Here is a 19,060-nt window from a genome sequence, read left to right on the forward strand (position 1 = left end):
TGGTTTTTGGCTTGTTCTTCTTTACTGCATGTTTTACAACTCAATGTACACTGTAACAAATATCATGTTTTATTTATGGTAACAAACAAACAAACAAAAAAAAAAACAGGCAGCTGTGGTTGCCAAAAATTCATCATGATAAATACAGTACAATGTTTCAGGTATTACAGGATGGAATATTAGTGCCTGTATATCTTACAATTTATAACTGTATTTTTTATTAAGTGATATACTAATAATATACCAATCCGATTTTTTCCTTAAAATGTGTTGATAACCACAATGATAATACAGGCTGTACAATAGAAATCCACATTATAAATCAGAGTTCATGGCCTGTCCATAAAACATGGCCAACACTTATATAGACGGTGCCCAAAGTCACACACATACAGTGCAATAAACGTTCACTAAATAACATAAAATGTAACACCATAATGTAATGATGAGAACATAATGTCTGCTCTTTATTGTTTTTCACCGTAAATTATATGGTAATTCATAGTTTATACTTGTATATTATTTTTTTGTTCTTTATTTTTTTTCAACTGTAAATTTATTGTATTTCACTGTAAATTATATGGTAATTTATAGTTTATACTTATATATTATTTTAAATTATAAAATGGTTAGCTCCTGTCCTTGATTCTGATTGGTCAATAGCTGTGTTTTATTCACGATAAACCCTCAGCAACCACTCTTAGCAAAGTAAACTGTTTGTTCTCATTTAATATTGTTAATTGAAGCTTACTGTATTATGTAGAAGAGTTACTGTGAGAAAGCGATCGAGTGAGTGAGTTTATTAACTGCATTCAGATTTAGCATTTTCCTTCAGATCAGTCCTATGTTCATAATAAAAAAATCTGTTTAAATGTCCCATGTATTATCTTGTCCTTTTAACTCTCTACAGCACAGCATTGCCCCCAAGTTTTCTTAAGCCCTATGTTTAGTAAATTTTTCTTTAAATGATTACAACCAATTAGAAAGGTTGAGAAAGTACCAAATAACAGTCCAGTAAGGTGTGAGAGTCACCATCAAACACCCTGTAAAGGTGGGACGTCCTGTTCTGACACATGGTCACAGGAGCACATAGTGTGAGAAGAAGGTAAGATTATTTGCTTAAGTAATCTTATTTAAAACGACATGAACTGTACATAAAAAATAGGTGTGTGTATGAAGGTGTAGAGAAGACTTTTGTCAGGTTTTATGAAGTTTTTTTTAATTTTGCATGTTCAGAAATTCAGTTTTTCTTTTCGTTGCCTCAGGGCAACGTTGTGTGATAAGACAATATCTCACATTGGCAATAATGTGTTATAAGAAATACAGGAACACCCAAAGTGATGTGAAAAAATTGTAACACACCACTATTTCACAGCAGAGAAGAACTGCTTTTTGAAGTTTTGTACAGAGTGAAAACTTGACACACTGCATGATACAGACCTATGCATGTATCAAATTCAATATATCAATGTCTTTCAAGTGTTTTTCCCTTTTTTTCTTAATGATTTCTTGACATTTTTTTTTTTTTTATTATTTGATTTTGATGATCATTTTCACTATGAAAACGAAACGAAATTTTTTTTTATCAATAAAATGTTCCCAAATGAACCAAAAATTTATGTTGAATATTCAGGGGCGTAGGAGCGATTTTGAACCTAGGGGGGACAGTAAATGCCAGGGTGGTTCGGGGGAAATTTCCCGGATTTCTATATATCACTTAAGCACTTAAATGGTAATTTCTAATGACTTTTGGGAACGGATTGCAGTGTTTCCCACAGGATTTTGTGAGACTGTGGTGGGTGGACATCGGTTCCTCTAGGGGGGTCCGGGGGCATGCCCCCCCGGAGGAAAATTTTGTACATTTTAAATTTAAATGCATAAATCTGGTGTATTCTGAGAGTAAAATTACGTGACTAGATCAATAAAGAAATTTGTTCTCTTGTAAACAATTTTGTGCTCTAAAAGTAATTTATTTATTGGTGATGGTAGGGCACATTAGTCATGTACACAACATATAGTAGGCTAAATTATAGTTCATAAGTGGTCAAACATGTAGAGTACACATTTAAACCATTAAAAATATGTAGCAAAAGAGGTTACCTTTGTTGAATTAATTTATTTGTGGGAGCCTGTATCTTTGATTTGTTAACCAATCCAGAATGCACTAAACACAACATCTCATTATAGAGAAAAATAACAAATGAATAAAAATATATTCAAAAGCTGACCAATAAATAAATAAGTAAACTAGGCGAGTATATAATTCAGCAGCAAAAAATATTCTAGCCTAAAAACTTTGCACAGTAATTTTATAAATCCAGATGTTAATAAAAAGTTTAAAATTACTATTTGTATTATGAAATTAGATTTATATGTAAATAATTATATGTGTTTATATTAATGTAACATTAAAAGACGCTTATTTTAAATGTATTGTGCAGCTTTTTAATGGGGCAACAAGCTATAGATACGACAGAACAAAATAGGCTATTAATAATCTTTCAGTGTGCAAAACCATGATAATACGAAACGCTTCAAAACAACAGCAAAAAACCGCTAATGCGCATCCCGGGTGCAGAATGATGCGCTTGAAGCAATATCGAGTCAGAGCGCGCAGTTGTGCTGCGCATTGAAAAGTTCACGGCACAAAGAGAATCCCTGTGTACATCTGACTGTATCTAACAGTTTATTAATCATATGTTTCTTTCATTTTTAAATTCCAGTTATTGCGCGTGTGACACGAATTCATAGTCCTTGTGTTGTGCGATCTAACAGACATCCTGTAGCCAGTATGATGACATCGTTCAGAAACAGCAATAAACTCCAGCAAGATAAAGTCATTTTATGCAAATCCACAGCTCTTTATCTACATATCAAGTATTATAATGGGAATATATCATATTGGAGAGTTTTACCGTGCTGACTGTCGTTACCGAACGCGACGCGCTGTTTAAATGCTGAATGATTGACAGCTGTAGCGGAGGGAAGACGAGTTTCTGACCGTGAACTTATCGATGTATATTTCTTCTGTCCCTCACATGAAGCTATGGAATGGCTTCAGATGACTTTGAATATAGTGCACGAAAACTTAATTGGTGCTAGTCTACTTATTTTGCTCTATGTCTCCCACTTTTGCCATATAAAAGAGCGCAATTTACAGTGCGTGTGTGTGTGTGTAACCATGGCGACAAAACGACCAACTTTCTGAACCTGCACTTAAGCCTATAATTTCGTTTTTAAAAAATTAATTATGCATTTAAAAGTTGCAGAATGGATTAATTTGGAGACTCTGAAATCGGCAGAGATAGGCAAATGCAAAACAAAATCTGACATTGGGAAATAGTGAGGGTGACAAAACTTAGATTTTGAAATGTGGGGGGGACGTGTCACGTATAATGGCTCCTACGCCCCTGTGAATATTTGTTTTCATGTGCCATCAACATGTGTGCAGTAAAGGGATTAACATTTAAGGGGTTTTCCATTTGTCAGGTGTGTCTTGTTTCCTGTTCACAACAATTCAGTCTTTTCGATATAAAAGTCTTCTCTACTGACTGACACACTCAGACAGACAGTCTTTGCCACCATCTAATGGTGTAATAATGTAACTTCTGTTGCTGTTCACGGTCAGGGACTATTTTTTCCGGCAGAAGGAAGGCTTTAGTGAAACTTTACTTCATGAAAGTTGCATTGATACATATTTTTGGCTTTAATATTTGTATAGTGTGGTAACCGTTTTATGAAAGCAATAAGGTACTCGAGTCTAGTGCTGTATCGTGAATAAGTTCATGATACAGCACAGCCTCCCTTACCTTGTTGCTTACGTAAAATTACTGCAATGTTAAATTTTACAGTTTTTCATCATATATGTTAAGATAACTTACTGTTAACCAATTAAAAGGTTTGTACTGTAGCATTTTACAGTATTTTTTCCCTTTTCTTCTTTGTGAGTTACTGAATAGTCCAGCAGTTCTCAATTGGTTTTGCTTCACTATCCAAATTTTACATTAAACATAATGTTATGACCCTTTGCAACCCCAAATCAAGTTATTGCTCTTTAAATCAATCATAGGCAGACTTCTACCATGTGACAGATGAATTCCCCTCCAAATACCATAGTTTGATTGGACAATCAACTTTTGATGTCAACAACACCCCGTTTAAAATATCATACGACCGATCATAAGATTAGTTGCATTTCATTATTTGCATTTAGCATTGCTTATTCAGGATCAGAATAGATCCGACTCATTTTTAGGTCACAACCCAACCCCTGATATATGAGTAGCCTTATGTCAGGAGATTATTTGAGGTCACGTATTGTTTGTTTCTGTATCTTATTACTATTAGTTTTTAGCTCTCTGATGTCTTTGTTGTGTGTAAAGTTTAAATCTGCTGTTTTCCCATATATGAAAAACTGAACTGTCCCCACACTGTGCATTTCCTGCACATGCATGACTTTGGGAGCAAGTTCAAACAGAGACAAATAAACAGAGGTTATGCAAGAGTTAAGTGGCAGAGGAAGTGTTACCCCCAACTGGGGCCTGTGCTTACAGCAGTACTGTAAGTACCATTTTAACTTGAAGCTTAGATGCGTCTTTTTCAAAACGCCACCCGTCTTTGTTGCAAGCTATTTTAGGCTTTATTGTCATATAAGAGTCGCTGAGAACCTTTCCTGTGAAGGATCTAATGTTTGACTATGAACAAAGAGGTCCTGTTATGGTAAGACGCATCTAAACAAATATAACCCTTGACAAATCCCCTACTCAAGACAGAAGATGATGTCTAAGCACACAAAGTGCCTTTTCTGGGCTGACCCTGGCTTATTTGCGTGAGGTAAAACTCATGACTCCTGTTATGCTTGCATTTCCTCCAGGCTGCCTTTCATTGCACTTCAAAATTGAATGCTGATATTTAGTAATAAATAAGGGCAGCAGTCATTGCCAGAAAATTTAACAATGTTTCAGCCTGCCCTTTATTTTAATCTGCCTGCTAGGCATGTGTTGGGCTTTCAAATACACATTCAACAACAGTGATTTTTCCAGAATTAAGGAGTGAGAGAAAATGTCAGCTCTGACATTAGCTGGAAAAGATGTGCCTACGGGAATGTTACTGTTAGCAATCTAATCGCAACTGCAAAAACTTTGCTAGAAGGACACCAATCATTGTGCAGATAGCCAGAGTTTGTTCAGACAGAACAAATCATCTGACTCGTGTATGACTGGGAAATCTCTCACCAACTCAAGAAAACCAATATGAACTTCAAACTCCTTGCAACAAGAGCGCCCCCTATTGGCTATGCGTAAAGAAGTGTTTATTTTCTTAAACGACCCCACCTTGTACTATAAATCTCATTAGAACACGATATTCAATATTACAAGAGGGAAAAGAAACAGAAGGGAAAATACAATGATGCTTAAATTTGATTCATTTTTTTCTATAAAGATTCAATATTATGTCCAACGTCAACTTCATTGTTTTTGCTCGGAAAAGAACAGTTGGCCTTTCAATTGAATATTATATAATTTATTTATAAAGAAATGAACACTGTTATTCAGCAAGGATGCATTAAATTAATCAAAAGTGACAGTAAAGACGTGTATAATGTAAGAAAGTAAAATAAATAGGCTTACTGGTCTGTTCTTTCAAACTTTATATTCATAAAAGTATCCCTCACGGTGTGTAAAGTAAAAGAATGTATCACGGTTTCCACAAAAATATTAAACGGCACAACTGTTTGATGCATTGATAATATTAATAAATGTTTCAAATCATCACATTTGAATGATTTCTGAAGGATCATGTGACACTGAAGATTGGAGTATTGATGCTGAAAATTCAGCTTTGCCATCACAGGAATAAATTGATTTTAAAATTTAAATTAGGAAAAGTTACAGTACAAGAAGTTGATTTATTTGGTTCAGGTCCTTATTGTGAAATAATAGCTTTTAACAATTGAACCAACATTGTCAAAAATTAATTAGGATTTTAATTAGCACCTTTTGAGGAGGTTAGTTTGCGCTGTCATCCTTCCACCAAAAAGTATTTATGTAGAAACTTGTAAACAAGTGTATCTTTAAACCTCAAAATATACCTGGAACAGCAGCGTATTTTCACACAGATGTGAATATAATTCATTAGATGATGAATTGTGTTTTAGGTCCACAGTTCATTTACTGGATGAAAATAATAGCATAATTTCCTTTATGCTCCACTGTGCTTATTCAATACATAATAATTTCCTATTGTGTTTAATAGTTTCCTCGTGGAGACTGCCACAGGTCATTGTCAATCAGTGTAATCAGCTGGAAAACATCCAAATAAAATAGCTTCTTAATGTTTTGGTAATGAACTAAATACTACTAGACATAAATTGTGTATTGCCAGTCATGCCCTGAGGATGTATTTGAGAAATTACTCTCTTGTAATGTTCCCAGCCGCCCCGAAGATTAAAGGGTTTTAGATCATTACCAGGCTTTATACCCTTCCAGTAAATTTAAATGTTATGTCACTGGAAAACTAACGTGTACCATACAGACATATCAGTATCACACTCATTTACCATCAAAGATCAATCAATCAATCAATCTACTAATATTATGGGTCACTGACGAATAAGGTTTTTAAACGTGTAAAAAAAAAACATAATGGAGACATCATTAATTTTGAAGTTCAAGTTTTATTCAGTGTTAACAATGAGATTATGTGGTTTTTATAATCAATGAACACTGCTTTTGTCATTTTTTACAAGATGGACAAAATTTGTCACTAAAAAAGTTAACCAAAATTTCGGTTTTACCAAATGACACTTTTGGTTATACCGAATGACGATATTTTCAAACAATGCTAAGAGGCTGATATCTAGATAGGACAATCAAACATTTTATATTTAGTACAAGTTTTTAAAATATTACAACATTTTCCATGTTTTATAGCGGTTGTACTAAATGACCTGATATTTCGGGACATGTGTATGAGCAAGTGAAAACATGAATTTTTCAAGTTAAAAGGTTAGTTCACCCAGAAATGAAAATAATGTCATTATTTATTCACCCTCATGTCGTTCCACACCCGTAAGACCTTCGTTCATCTTCGGAACACAAATTAAGATATTTTTGATGAAGTCTGATGGCTCAGTGAGGCCTGCATTGACAGCAAAGCCACTGAAAATCTCAAGGTCCTTAAAGGTACTAAAAACATATTTAAAACAGTTCATGTGAGTTCAGTGGTTCAACCTTAATATTATAAAGCGACAAGAATACTTTTTGTGCGCCAAAAACAAAATAATGACTTTTCAACAATATCTAGTGATGGGCGATTTCAAAACACTGCTTCAGAGCATTACGATTCTTGTGTTTTGAATCAGTGGTTCGGATCGCGTATCAAATGGCTAAACTGCTGAAATCACGTGACTTTGGCGCTCCGATTCACTGATTCGATTCGTAAAGCTTCATGAAGCAGTGTTTTGAAATCGCCCCATATAGACATTGTTGAAAAGTCTTTATTTAGTTTTTTTTTGGTGCACAAAAAATATTCTCGTCACTTTATAATATTAAGGTAGATTACTGTACTCACACGAACTGTTTCAAATATGTTTTTAGTACCTTTATGGATCTTGAAATTTTCAGTGGCATTGCTCTCAATAGAGGCCTCAGTGAGCAATCAGATTTCATCAAAAATATCTTAATTTGTGTTCTGAAGATGAAAGAAGGTCTTACGGGTGTGGAACGACATGAGGGTGAATAATAAATGACATTATTTTCATTTTTGGGTGAAATAACCCTTTAAAATTGAGTTAGTTACTTTGACGACCATGTGGTCCTTTGCAGGTGTCTGAATGATGTCACATCCTGTCACATGATATTAACCACATGACTCTATCCAAAATGGTCCCTTTATATTGGTTACTCTGAATGACATCAATAAAATTGTTGTTTCTCATAACAAAGCAACGACTTCTACACATAATTTTAATACCATGTTGCACTATGTTGATATATGATGTTATAAAATCATGCCAGAATAAAAAATATATACATTTATTACATTTTAAGATATTTTAATCAGAAATGAAATATTGGCCTTTGGACGGTTAAACCGAATGACCGTTTGACACTTCAAAATCTTTAAAATACATTTATATGTAACAAAAACCCTTTTGGATTCAATAAAAGAGATCTAGTTTTACTACCTTACAATCTTTGGATGTCATATCTTTATTTTTAATTATTATTAAGGCCTTTGGACAAAAAAACGACCCGTCACGTCATTGACCCATATACACTCTATCTACTTGGTCTTTCCTTTTGTTCATCTCTCTGAACATCCTATTAGGCCTCCTAGTCTAGGTGGACTCGCAAACTGAGTCCCACTATGACAGCCTTTTGCATACTACAGTAGTGAAGTACGCATATTCAGAAGGGAGGTACTTGTCACATGAACAGGAAGTTCACAGAGATAAGCACAGGGAAATACCACGTTATCAAAAAAGGGGTCAAGCATGCCACATTTCGTTGTAAAACGACGCATTTAGCGCATTTGAACCAAAGTGATAAAATTATAAGGACATACACTGCTGTATTACATTAAAATGTCATTTTGCTCCCATATTTGTGTTGTACATGAGTACTAAATAATCACTGAGAGCCTCCACCCGCTCTCCGCACACATGGTACGGTCCTTCTCTCGCTCGCAGTGGTTGGCGCCGGTTGCTTTGCACATGGCCGAGTGAGAAAAATCTCTGGATTACTGCTCTGAAATTTACCACCGCCTTTTCACCAGCCCATACTGACAGCGATCGATCTCTCAATGCGAGATACGGAGAATATGGAGGCCGAGATGGAGTATGACGACGGAGAAGAGCCCTCGTTCAGTGATCCGGAGGATTTCGTGGATGACATCAGTGATCAGGGTAAGAGAGGCCTGCGATATAATAGCCCTCCTGCTAACGCGCTACGAGTCGCACACTCAACCCTAAAGATCAACATGCCAGCGCGCAACTAACACCAACACCATTCGGATTCATTGTTTAGTGACCCTTGATGCTGCTCAACCACCCTGCTTAGGAGTAAATGCTCTTTAATCCAGTTAAAGCGTCATAGCTAAAGTTCAGCATGTGCGCGAGCAGGACAAAAGCATCGTAGCAGCTTCAGGGAAATAGACGCGCGCGTGTCACAGTAGCGCTGTTGCGTTGCATTAGCAGCTGGTTTGCTCTTGATTTTCAGAAAGTTAATGGTAGCATCTGTTTACCCATAACATGTTGATGGAGTCTTTATTGGATGGTTTTTCTGTATGCAGAGCTACTGGGGGATGTTCTCAAGGAGAAACCTCAGGAGGCGGACGGCATCGACTCGGTCATTGTGGTTGATAATGTCCCTCAGGTCGGACCAGATCGCTTGGAGAAACTCAAGAACGTCATCCACAAGATCTTCTCAAAGTTTGGCAGAATCACCAATGAATTCTACCCGGACGCAGATGGAAAGACCAAGGGGTAGCTTATAGTTTGCATGGGTGTGCAAGGGGAAGTAGGGATGCTCCATCGTTGTCAAATGGCGAATGATTCTTGTATATATTACAGAGTTTTTTAAACGGATATGCTTATTTAAAATAGATGCATGGATGCAACTTCGGTAAAGTTGGTTTTTATATTCGCACATTCGGACTTCTGATAAATTCAGACTTTCCAATAAATGTGCAATAAATTAATGTTTGCGAATTTTAAGCAGCGACATGATATTGACAACCAACGATTGTCAACTTACAACATATTTCACAGTCGATCAAAATAGGCAAGTATTGTTTTAATGGCATATTTACTTGTGAATGTCCACTGAATGTCCAATGTAGTGTGATTAACAAGGCTATTGAATACGGATGTCCGAATGTGCGAATATAAAACCAACTTTACCGAAGTATGGATGCAGTACTCAGAGGTGTAAAGAGTACCTGAAAACCATACTTGAGTAAAAGTACTGATACCTTACATTGAAAATGACTCCATTAGAAGTTACAAGTCACCAATTCCAATATGACTTGAGTAAAAGTCTAAGAGTATCTGATTTTAACAGTATTTAAGTATTTTACTCATGCTGAATGTAGGCTCAGAGATGCACTAGTCCTGAGAGACATGCCGGTGAAAATAAGAAACAATTGATTTGTAAGATGAGAAATCAAGTTTATTTTCTAAAATCAAAATAAAACAGAACACCTCAATGTTGCAATAAATCAAGTTCGACACAACAACCTTTTAAACGTCTACAAACTCTCAAGTCTCAGTTCAGCTCAAGTGGCCATAAGTAAACCAATATCCTTCAAAACGGTCTTGTCAATATAGCGGATAAATAAAACAATGTTAAGTAAAATTGAATAGTCAAAGTATGTGCTGGTTTGAGCCTCATCAGTAGCTGCAGTCGTTTCCTCATCTAATAAATCAAACACCTGCGATCAGCAACTTACTGCTAATGCACTCACATTCACTAAAAGTATCCTTGTTGACAAGTTTTGGGTGAGTAAAGGCAAAACGCACAAGATATAGTACCTTCAATGCACTTAGATGTCAATATCGCTTCTTTATAGCAGAAACAATCTGCTGCAGAGAAAGTTAGGTGGCATGCAACATGTAATGTGTAATTGTGTTACACATCACAAATGTAGTGGAGTAAAAAGTACATTTACTTGCTCAAAAATGTAGTCAAGTAGAGAGTAAAAGTTGCCAATATCTTCAGTACAACTACAAAGTAGCCAAAAAGATACTTAAACACAGTAACTAATTATGTTTACTCAAGTACTTTACACCTCTGGCAGTACTTTTGTAACCTGTTATACATGTTAATACTGACTAATATGCTTCCTGTTATGAAAAAGCATGGTGCTTGTATTGTTAGTCTTTGAACTGTAATAATGAATGTGCTTCATCTTCACAGGTATATTTTCCTGGAGTATTCTGCACCAAGTCACGCTCATGAAGCAGTCAAGAATGCTGATGGCTACAAGCTGGACAAGCAGCACACTTTCCGTGTCAATCTGTTCACTGACTTTGACAAGTATGTTGTCCTTTATTGTGCTGTTATTGTGACCGCATCTAAAATGGTGTTCGACCGATTAGTATTTTTTGATGGCTGATGCTGAGGACTCTTTCCTGTCACGTTTCATACACGTGCATACATTTGTTTACGGTATCGGGGTAGGTGGCTAGCTGTGTCAATCAGTTTATGCCGAAGTCGTTTATGACTTTTATAAAGGAAAAAGGGGTTAGTTCAGTTCAAAATAAAAATTTTCCTTATAATTTACTCACCCCCATATTATCCAAGATGTTCATGTCCTTCTTTCTTCAGTTAAAAAGAAATTAAGGTTTTTTAGGAAAACATTCCAGGATTTTTCTCCATATAGTGGACTTCAATTGGGATCAACGGGTTGAAGGTCCAAATTACAGTTTCAGTGCAGCTTCAAAGGGCTCTACACGATCCCAGATGAGGAATACGAGTCTTATCTAGTGAAATGATCTGTCGTTTTCTAAAAAAAAAACTAATTTATATACTTAACCACAAATGCTCATCTTGCACTGCTCTGCAATGTGCCCCACAAAACGTAATCACTTTGGAAAGGTCACGTGTGATGTAGACGGAAGTACCAATCCAGTGTCTACAAAGCAAATGTGCAAAGATTAAGTCAAACGGCCTTTACAAAAAAAAAAAAAGGTAAAACAACGATGTTGGATGATTCTGAAGTTGGAGGAGAAAATGAGATACTTCCGCCTACGTCATGTATGACCTTTCCAACGTGATTTCGTAATGCGTGGCGCATCGCAGAGCTAGTGCAAGATGAGCATTTGTGGTTAAAAAGTATATACACTTTTTTTTTAATTATTATTTTTTTAGAAAATGACAGATCATTTCACTAGATAAGACCCTTATTCCTCATCTGGGATCGTGTAGAGCCCTTTGAAGCTGCACTGAAACTGTCATTTAGACCTTCAACCCGTTGATCCCAATTGAAGTCCACTATATGGAGAGAAATTTTTTCCTCAAAAAACTTAATTTCTTTTCGACTGAAAGAAAGAAAGAAAGACAAGTAAATTTATCAGGAAATTTGAATTCTGAAATGAACTAATCCTTTAACACGTTTACATGACCACATACATTGTCAGCTTACTAAGCATAATTGGGTTAAGAATGTGCATGCGCTGATATTTTGCATTGGTGTGGATGATATGGTTATTGTCTTTATATAACATTTTTGGTGTGAATGGCCCTTTACTACAATTAAATTTATACTTATTTAAAAGTCCTGATAAAAGCACACTTATAGGCCAAAAAATATATAAAAAAATAAGCCAATGTGATATATCAGCCTTGGTGATTATAAACACTAAAGTTTCTTGTTTCTGTAGGTACATGTCAATCTGTGATGAGTGGGAAGCTCCTGAGAAGCAGCCCTTTAAAGATTTTGTGAGTAGTTATTCTTAAGAATTTTTCTGATTCGTGTGTAATCCAAACTTGACGATCCTGCCTACTTTTAAATTTAATATGCTTCTTGTTAAACATGTTATGTTTCGGTCTCAGGGAAATCTGCGTCACTGGTTAGAGGATCCTGACTGTCGTGATCAGTACAGCGTAATCTATGACTCTGGTGAAAGGACGGGCATATTTGCTAATGATGTCAAGGAGCCAATTGAAGTGGAGGAGAGAGCGGTGAGTTATAATAGTGTTATTTTTAGGAGCGTTCAACCATTCATCTTTAAAATATAACCATGTGGCCGTGCATACTGTATTCAGTATCTTTTTTGTTACATTTTGCTTGTAGCGCTGGACCGAGACATACGTGCGCTGGTCTCCAAAAGGCACCTACCTGGCCACATTCCATCAGAGAGGCATTGCTCTGTGGGGTGGGGAGAAGTTCAAGCAGATCCAGAGGTTCAGTCATCAGGGGGTTCAGCTCATTGATTTCTCTCCCTGTGAGAGGTATGCCACATACTTGACCCAGAAATCGGTTCTTGTAACGAGATTAAATGTATACACAATGCATACTCATTTCACATAAGTGGAAAAGCATAATTTATTTTATGATGATGATGATGATTTTTATTAATGTTATATCATTATTACTACATATATAGAGATTTCAGAATGAACTAACTCTTGTTGAGTACGTACTCTCATAATTCAGTTTATGGTGATAATCTAAAAGTAGCCAAATAATGGCGGGTAAATCATTCAGTCACTACTTCATATATTTTCAAAGACATCTTTAAAGTAGCATAACATTTTTCAATGTGTTATTGTGTGTTACATGGTACATTCAGATGAATATTTTCTTTTTCATGCTTTTAAACTCGCATTTTTAATGTAATTCGTGTCTGCAGATATGTTGTCACGTTCAGCCCTCTTATGGACACTAAAGATGACCCGCAGGCGATCATTATCTGGGATGTTCTCACAGGACAGAAGAAAAGAGGCTTTCACTGTGAGAGCTCTGCCCACTGGCCAATTTTCAAGTAAGTGTGGTTTGAGTTGATTTTCATGGCATGTGTTACTAATTTGATTATAGTTGAACTGGAATATAATTACTCAATCTAAAACTTGTTCTGCTCAGGTGGAGTCCAGATGGGAAGTTCTTTGCCCGAATGACGCTGGACACACTGAGCATCTACGAGACTCCAGTAAGTGTCTTGTGTCAGAGACGCACAGCTGGAAAATACTCTGATTTTATTTAATTAACAAATCAAATTGTCTTCTTTTGTAGTCGATGGGTCTTTTGGACAAGAAGAGTTTGAAGATAAACGGAATTAAGTGAGTAAAACTGGTGAAAACTGTTCAAAAGTTTGGAGTTAAAAGTAAGAATTTTCAGTGTTTTTGAAATAAATCTCTCATGCTCACCAAGTTTGCAATTATTATATCAAAATTACAATTGAAAATAACTGTTTTCTATTGTAATTTATTTTAAAATGTAACTTATTCCTGAATTTAGCAGCCATTACTTCAGTCTTCTGTGTCACATGATTCTTCAGAAATCATTCTAATCTGCTGCTTTGATGCTCAAGAAACATTTCTTATTATTATCAATGTTGAAAATAGATGTGCTGCTTCATATTTTGACAAACTGTGATGCATTTTTTTGGTGATTCGTTGAATTGAAAGTAACAGTTTGAAATCGTTTGTAACATAAACGTCTCTTTACTGTCACTTTTAATCAATTTCATAAGTCCTTTCTGAATAAAAGTATTAATTTCTTTAAAAATAAACAATTTAAAAATAATTACAGTTTTTATTTTTTAAACAGTATATATTTAAAACAGTCTATTTATCACTATTCATTACACTGTAATATTTATCTTCTTGATGTGTGTGTTTTTTTTAAAGATACATTTTAATGTAACATGAATGTTATGTCCACAGGGATTTCTCCTGGTCACCTGGTGATAACATCATTGCATTCTGGGTTCCTGAGGATAAAGACATCCCAGCAAGGGTAACACTCATGCAGCTTCCATCAAGGAACGAGATCAGAGTCCGCAACCTCTTTAATGTTGTGGACTGTAAACTTCACTGGCAGAAAAATGGAGACTATCTCTGCGTGAAGGTGGACCGAACACCCAAAGGAACGCAGGTATAAGAGCTGCCTTGAATTTGCCCTACCAGCTTAAATGTAAATATTTCCTTGGATGGATTTGCTCAATTCTGTTTGTACTTCAGGGTGTTGTCACCAACTTTGAGATCTTCCGAATGAGAGAGAAGCAGGTGCCTGTGGATGTGGTGGAGATGAAAGGTAAAGATGGGATTATATTGCTATTTCTTGTTTCTGACTGTCTTTTATAAATACTGTTGGAACTGATTTCTCTACCCATCTACAGAGAGCATCATTGCTTTTGCTTGGGAACCAAATGGCAGCAAGTTTGCTGTGCTTCATGGTGAATCTCCCAGAATCAGTGCATCGTTCTACCATGTGAAGAACAATGGCAAAATTGACTTGATAAGTGAGTGTTCATGTTGTAAACGCATTTCTCTTGACAGAAAGTTTTTAGATATGTGCATGAAATAAATATTAATCCACAAATGTATTGTTTCAGAAATGTTTGACAAGCAACAGGCAAACAGCATCTTCTGGAGTCCACAGGGGCAGTTTTTGGTCTTGGCTGGGTTGAGGAGGTCTGTACTCAAGAAAAAAAAATTTTTTTGAATGCATTTACTTTTATAGTGGTTCATTTGTATAATTTCAAATGTTTTGTCCTGTAGCATGAATGGCGCTCTTGCTTTTGTGGACACGTCAGACTGCACCATGATGAACATCGCAGAGCATTACATGGCCTCAGACGTGGAATGGGACCCCACTGGACGATATGTTGTGACATCTGTCTCCTGGTGGAGTCACAAGGTAATTTAACTGATTCAAATGCATAAACATCCATGTTGCATGTCATCAAAAATTATATGTGATATTTGTTGTGTAATTACACTAGCTTTCAAGAGTTTGGGGTCAGTAAGATATTTCTTTAAGAAATTAAATAATTTTATTCAGCAAGGACACATTAAATTGATCAAAAGTGAGAGAAACGACATTGCTATTCCAAGAATCCTGAAAAAAAAAAAAATTGTCCACAAAAATATTAAGCAACACAATTGTTTTTAACATTCATAATAAGAAATGTTTCTTGAGAGGCAGATCAGCATATTAGAATGATTTCTGAAGGATCATGTGACTGAAGACTGGAGTAATAATGCTGAAAAATTCAGCTTTGATCACAAGAATACATTTTTTTTATTTTTAAAATTTTGTTTTTTAATTCTAATGCATCACAGTGTTTCTATTTTTAATGTATTTTTATCAATAAATGCATAAATTTGTGAGCATAACATTTCCTTCAAGAACATATAAAAAATCTTACCGACCCCAAACATTTGAATGGTAGTGTATGTTTAAATGCTTGTACAAAATACCCATTTTTGAAATAAATTTTATGTTATTGTTCAGGTTTATCGTATTTCTAAAGCATATTTAAAAAACCACACAAGTTGACCAAAGTGCTGCACATACAGGGCTATAAAACAAACAACAAAGAGACCAAACAAAAAAACACAGCTCTCAAACTGAATCAAACACCAAAGCATAAAAATATGTTTTAAGATTAGATTCAAAGGCAGACAATGTTAGGGCCAGCCTCACAGACCGTAGTAAATTGTTCCAGAGTTTATGGGCAAAAGCACACTCTCCCCTGTGCTTCAACCTTACTCTAGGGACAGCCAGAAGCATGTGGTCAGAAGACCCAAAGGACCTTGATGGGACGTGTGGTTGTATAAGGTTAGAAAGGTAGGTTGGGACTAGCCCGTTTATGGACTTACACCAAAACTTTGTACCAAAACCTTAAAATCAATCCTAAAATGCACTGGAAATGTGCACTAACTGCAAGCGGGAGAGAGAGGTCTGACCGACACCAACATGGAGGGTATTACAATAGTCCAAACGAGATGAAATAAAGACATATAAACCTTTCAAGGTTGTTAAATGACAAAAAACTTGACCTTAGATAAAAGCCATAACTGATGATAAACTCGATTTTGCCACAGAATTGACCTATTTATCAAGTTTAAAGTGTCCCTTATTAAACCCTTATTCATTTTTAACAGTGGATTTAGTGTAGGGAAGTAGAGAGCACCGTGCGACTTCTATTTGGGGCTAATCTCATATCAGTTTTGCTTTCATTAAGATGTAAAACATTTCTAAGCTTTAATGTCCTTGAAGCAGTCCAACAGTAGTTTCAAAGGGCCGGCATCTTTTCATTTCAATGGCAGGTAAAGTTGTGTGTCGTCTGCATAACACTGAAACAAAACTTCCTAAGAATGGACCCTAATGGGAGCATAAATGGGGACAATGGCAGTGTTTTTTTTATTATTGTTTAATGTGTTTGGGTGGGAAATGCATCTCAGAAGCCCTTTGGTAAAAAATGTTTTTATTGATTTAGGTGGACAACGCCTTCTGGCTGTGGACATTCCAGGGCCGTCTGCTGCAGAAGAACAACAAGGAACGCTTCTGCCAGCTGCTGTGGAGGCCCCGTCCACCCTCTCTCCTGTCTCAAGAGGAAATAAAGGTGGGATGGGGTCAGATGCAGGGTCACTCTTATTACACTGTCAGCTCCCTTTAGAGTGAATTCTAACCCTACCTTGCCTTTTGAAACCCACAGCTCATTAAGAAGGACTTGAAGAAATACTCCAAGATCTTTGAGCAGAAAGATCGTCTCAGTCAGTCCAAGGCATCAAAGGTATGAGATTGATCTGTTAATTTTTTTCTTTCTGACGCACACAGTATTTACATGCAGATTAAAGTTTTTTGTGCTCAAATTTAAATGAGTGCCTTGTGCTTTACAGGAACTGGTGGACAAGAGACGTGCCATGATGGAGGAGTATCGCAAGTACCGTGAGAGAGCCACAGAAATGTACCAGGAGCAGAGACCTCTGCGCCTGGAACTCAGAGGAGGTAACTAATACTGAGAATGGCTCTGTTCAGCATAGGGTTGGGCCGATAGACGATTTTTTGTTTTAATGTGATATCCCAAAATGCACATAAAAATGGGTGGATGGAAACATAGCTAGTGGCAAGGAACCCAAATTACATCAGGTGACAGAATGGAGGGGGGACAAAACCTTGGGAGAAACCAGGCTCAGTCGGTGACAGTTAATTGTCAACAGAAATGTAATTATTGTGACAGCCCTTCCTAGAGGCTGAGTATGAGTTTTAAACTATTCTAGTCATCACTGGATTTTCTGATCTTTTCCAGGTGTGGACACTGATGAGCTAGAGAGCAACATCGATGACTGGGAGGAAGAGACCATTGAGTTTTTCATCAATGAAGAAATTATCCCCATCGGAGATCTGTAATCCAACAGCAGGTACTGTATGTGCAGCGATATTACTCCGATATGGTCTTTGTAATACCTTGGCACAATCGTAATTGTATTGTTTTCTTATTTTCAGTATCCGTTTTTTTTTGGAGGAGTGTGGGCTAGCAAATTGAGAGATCCCCCAATAAGAGTGTTCCTTGTTATCATCAGTCAAGTGCCTTTTAATACTGGTCGCTGCAGAAGGAGAATTTGGTGCCACTGTTGACTGCTGCTTTTTGACAAAATCATCCCGCTCTAGGAGAAGCTGCCCTGCCAACATCATCCAGGCTTGCTCTTGGTGGATCTGATCGTAACGTGTTCTTGTTCCTGCCTTTGGTTGATCTACCTCATCAAAAGGGTGTTACCATGGCACAAAATGCCACAAACTGTTTTTACATCATCTCACTGAAGGAAAACTTTTTGTTTCCTAAGATTTTCCAAAAGGCAAACTTGTACTCTAGTGTGCAAAAATGGCACTACAGTGGTCTGTATCCTCCTCCATTCAGATTACCTGATATTAAATGCACAACAAGGGAATAAAGTTAAGTGAAATTGAAGTCTTTTGTTGTTTTTCTCTATTGTTGAACTTGATAAAACTTTTGCTAGTTCTGCCTTACTGAGCTTGAGTTGATAAAGAGTATATTTTGGACAAGAATAATATTTTTGTGCAGTAACAATATCAGGGATTTTGGGAAATGTTGGAAAAAGTATAAAGGAAATATCCATTCAGTATTATTTGACATTCAAGTTGTCTTAGTTTCAACCTTTGTACTACAACAATGCCCCCACCCCCAATTTTTACTTTACCTTTTTAATGGATCTATGAACTGCACTTAGTGTTTATGATGCCTTTGGCAATAATGTCATCAGTGGATGATTTATTGGTCTACTTATTGATCACTTACATTTAAATTTTATTAAGCATTTTATTCTCTTGAGTAAGTTTAATTTAGTTATAATGTGTAATAAGTAAGTTTAATAATGATTAACTGAAGGACAGATTTTGAGTTTAGAAATTATGCAACATCTGACTGAATTTAATATATTTTTTCTATACTTAATGTATAAAATAGGCAGGGCAGTTGAAGGAAATCAAATAATGTCAGTATGTGTGTGTGTATAATATATATATATATATTGTACAGTCAAACCAAAAATGATTTATAGATATATTTTTTTACTAGTGGGTGCAA

The 19,060-nt window shown here is 36.1% G+C and overlaps 1 protein-coding gene across 1 annotated transcript; it reads left to right on the plus strand.

Moving 5' to 3' along the window:
- The first annotated feature begins 8,663 nt into the window (after positions 1-8,663).
- Positions 8,664-18,424, plus strand: eif3ba (eukaryotic translation initiation factor 3, subunit Ba). The gene is made up of 19 exons (XM_048192681.1): positions 8,664-8,908; positions 9,295-9,487; positions 10,920-11,039; positions 12,386-12,443; positions 12,558-12,686; positions 12,799-12,956; positions 13,358-13,489; positions 13,588-13,654; positions 13,738-13,784; positions 14,391-14,601; positions 14,688-14,760; positions 14,846-14,968; positions 15,062-15,140; positions 15,228-15,366; positions 16,952-17,077; positions 17,171-17,248; positions 17,355-17,463; positions 17,765-17,876; positions 17,962-18,424. Exons 1-18 carry the CDS (start codon positions 8,806-8,808, stop codon positions 17,863-17,865), a joined length of 2,046 nt encoding a protein of 681 aa, XP_048048638.1. The 5' UTR covers positions 8,664-8,805; the 3' UTR covers positions 17,866-17,876; positions 17,962-18,424.
- Positions 18,425-19,060: the final 636 nt, after the last annotated feature.

This window comes from Megalobrama amblycephala, linkage group LG1 (assembly GCF_018812025.1).
Source record: "Megalobrama amblycephala isolate DHTTF-2021 linkage group LG1, ASM1881202v1, whole genome shotgun sequence".
In the NCBI taxonomy this organism is placed as follows: Eukaryota; Metazoa; Chordata; class Actinopteri; order Cypriniformes; family Xenocyprididae; genus Megalobrama; species Megalobrama amblycephala.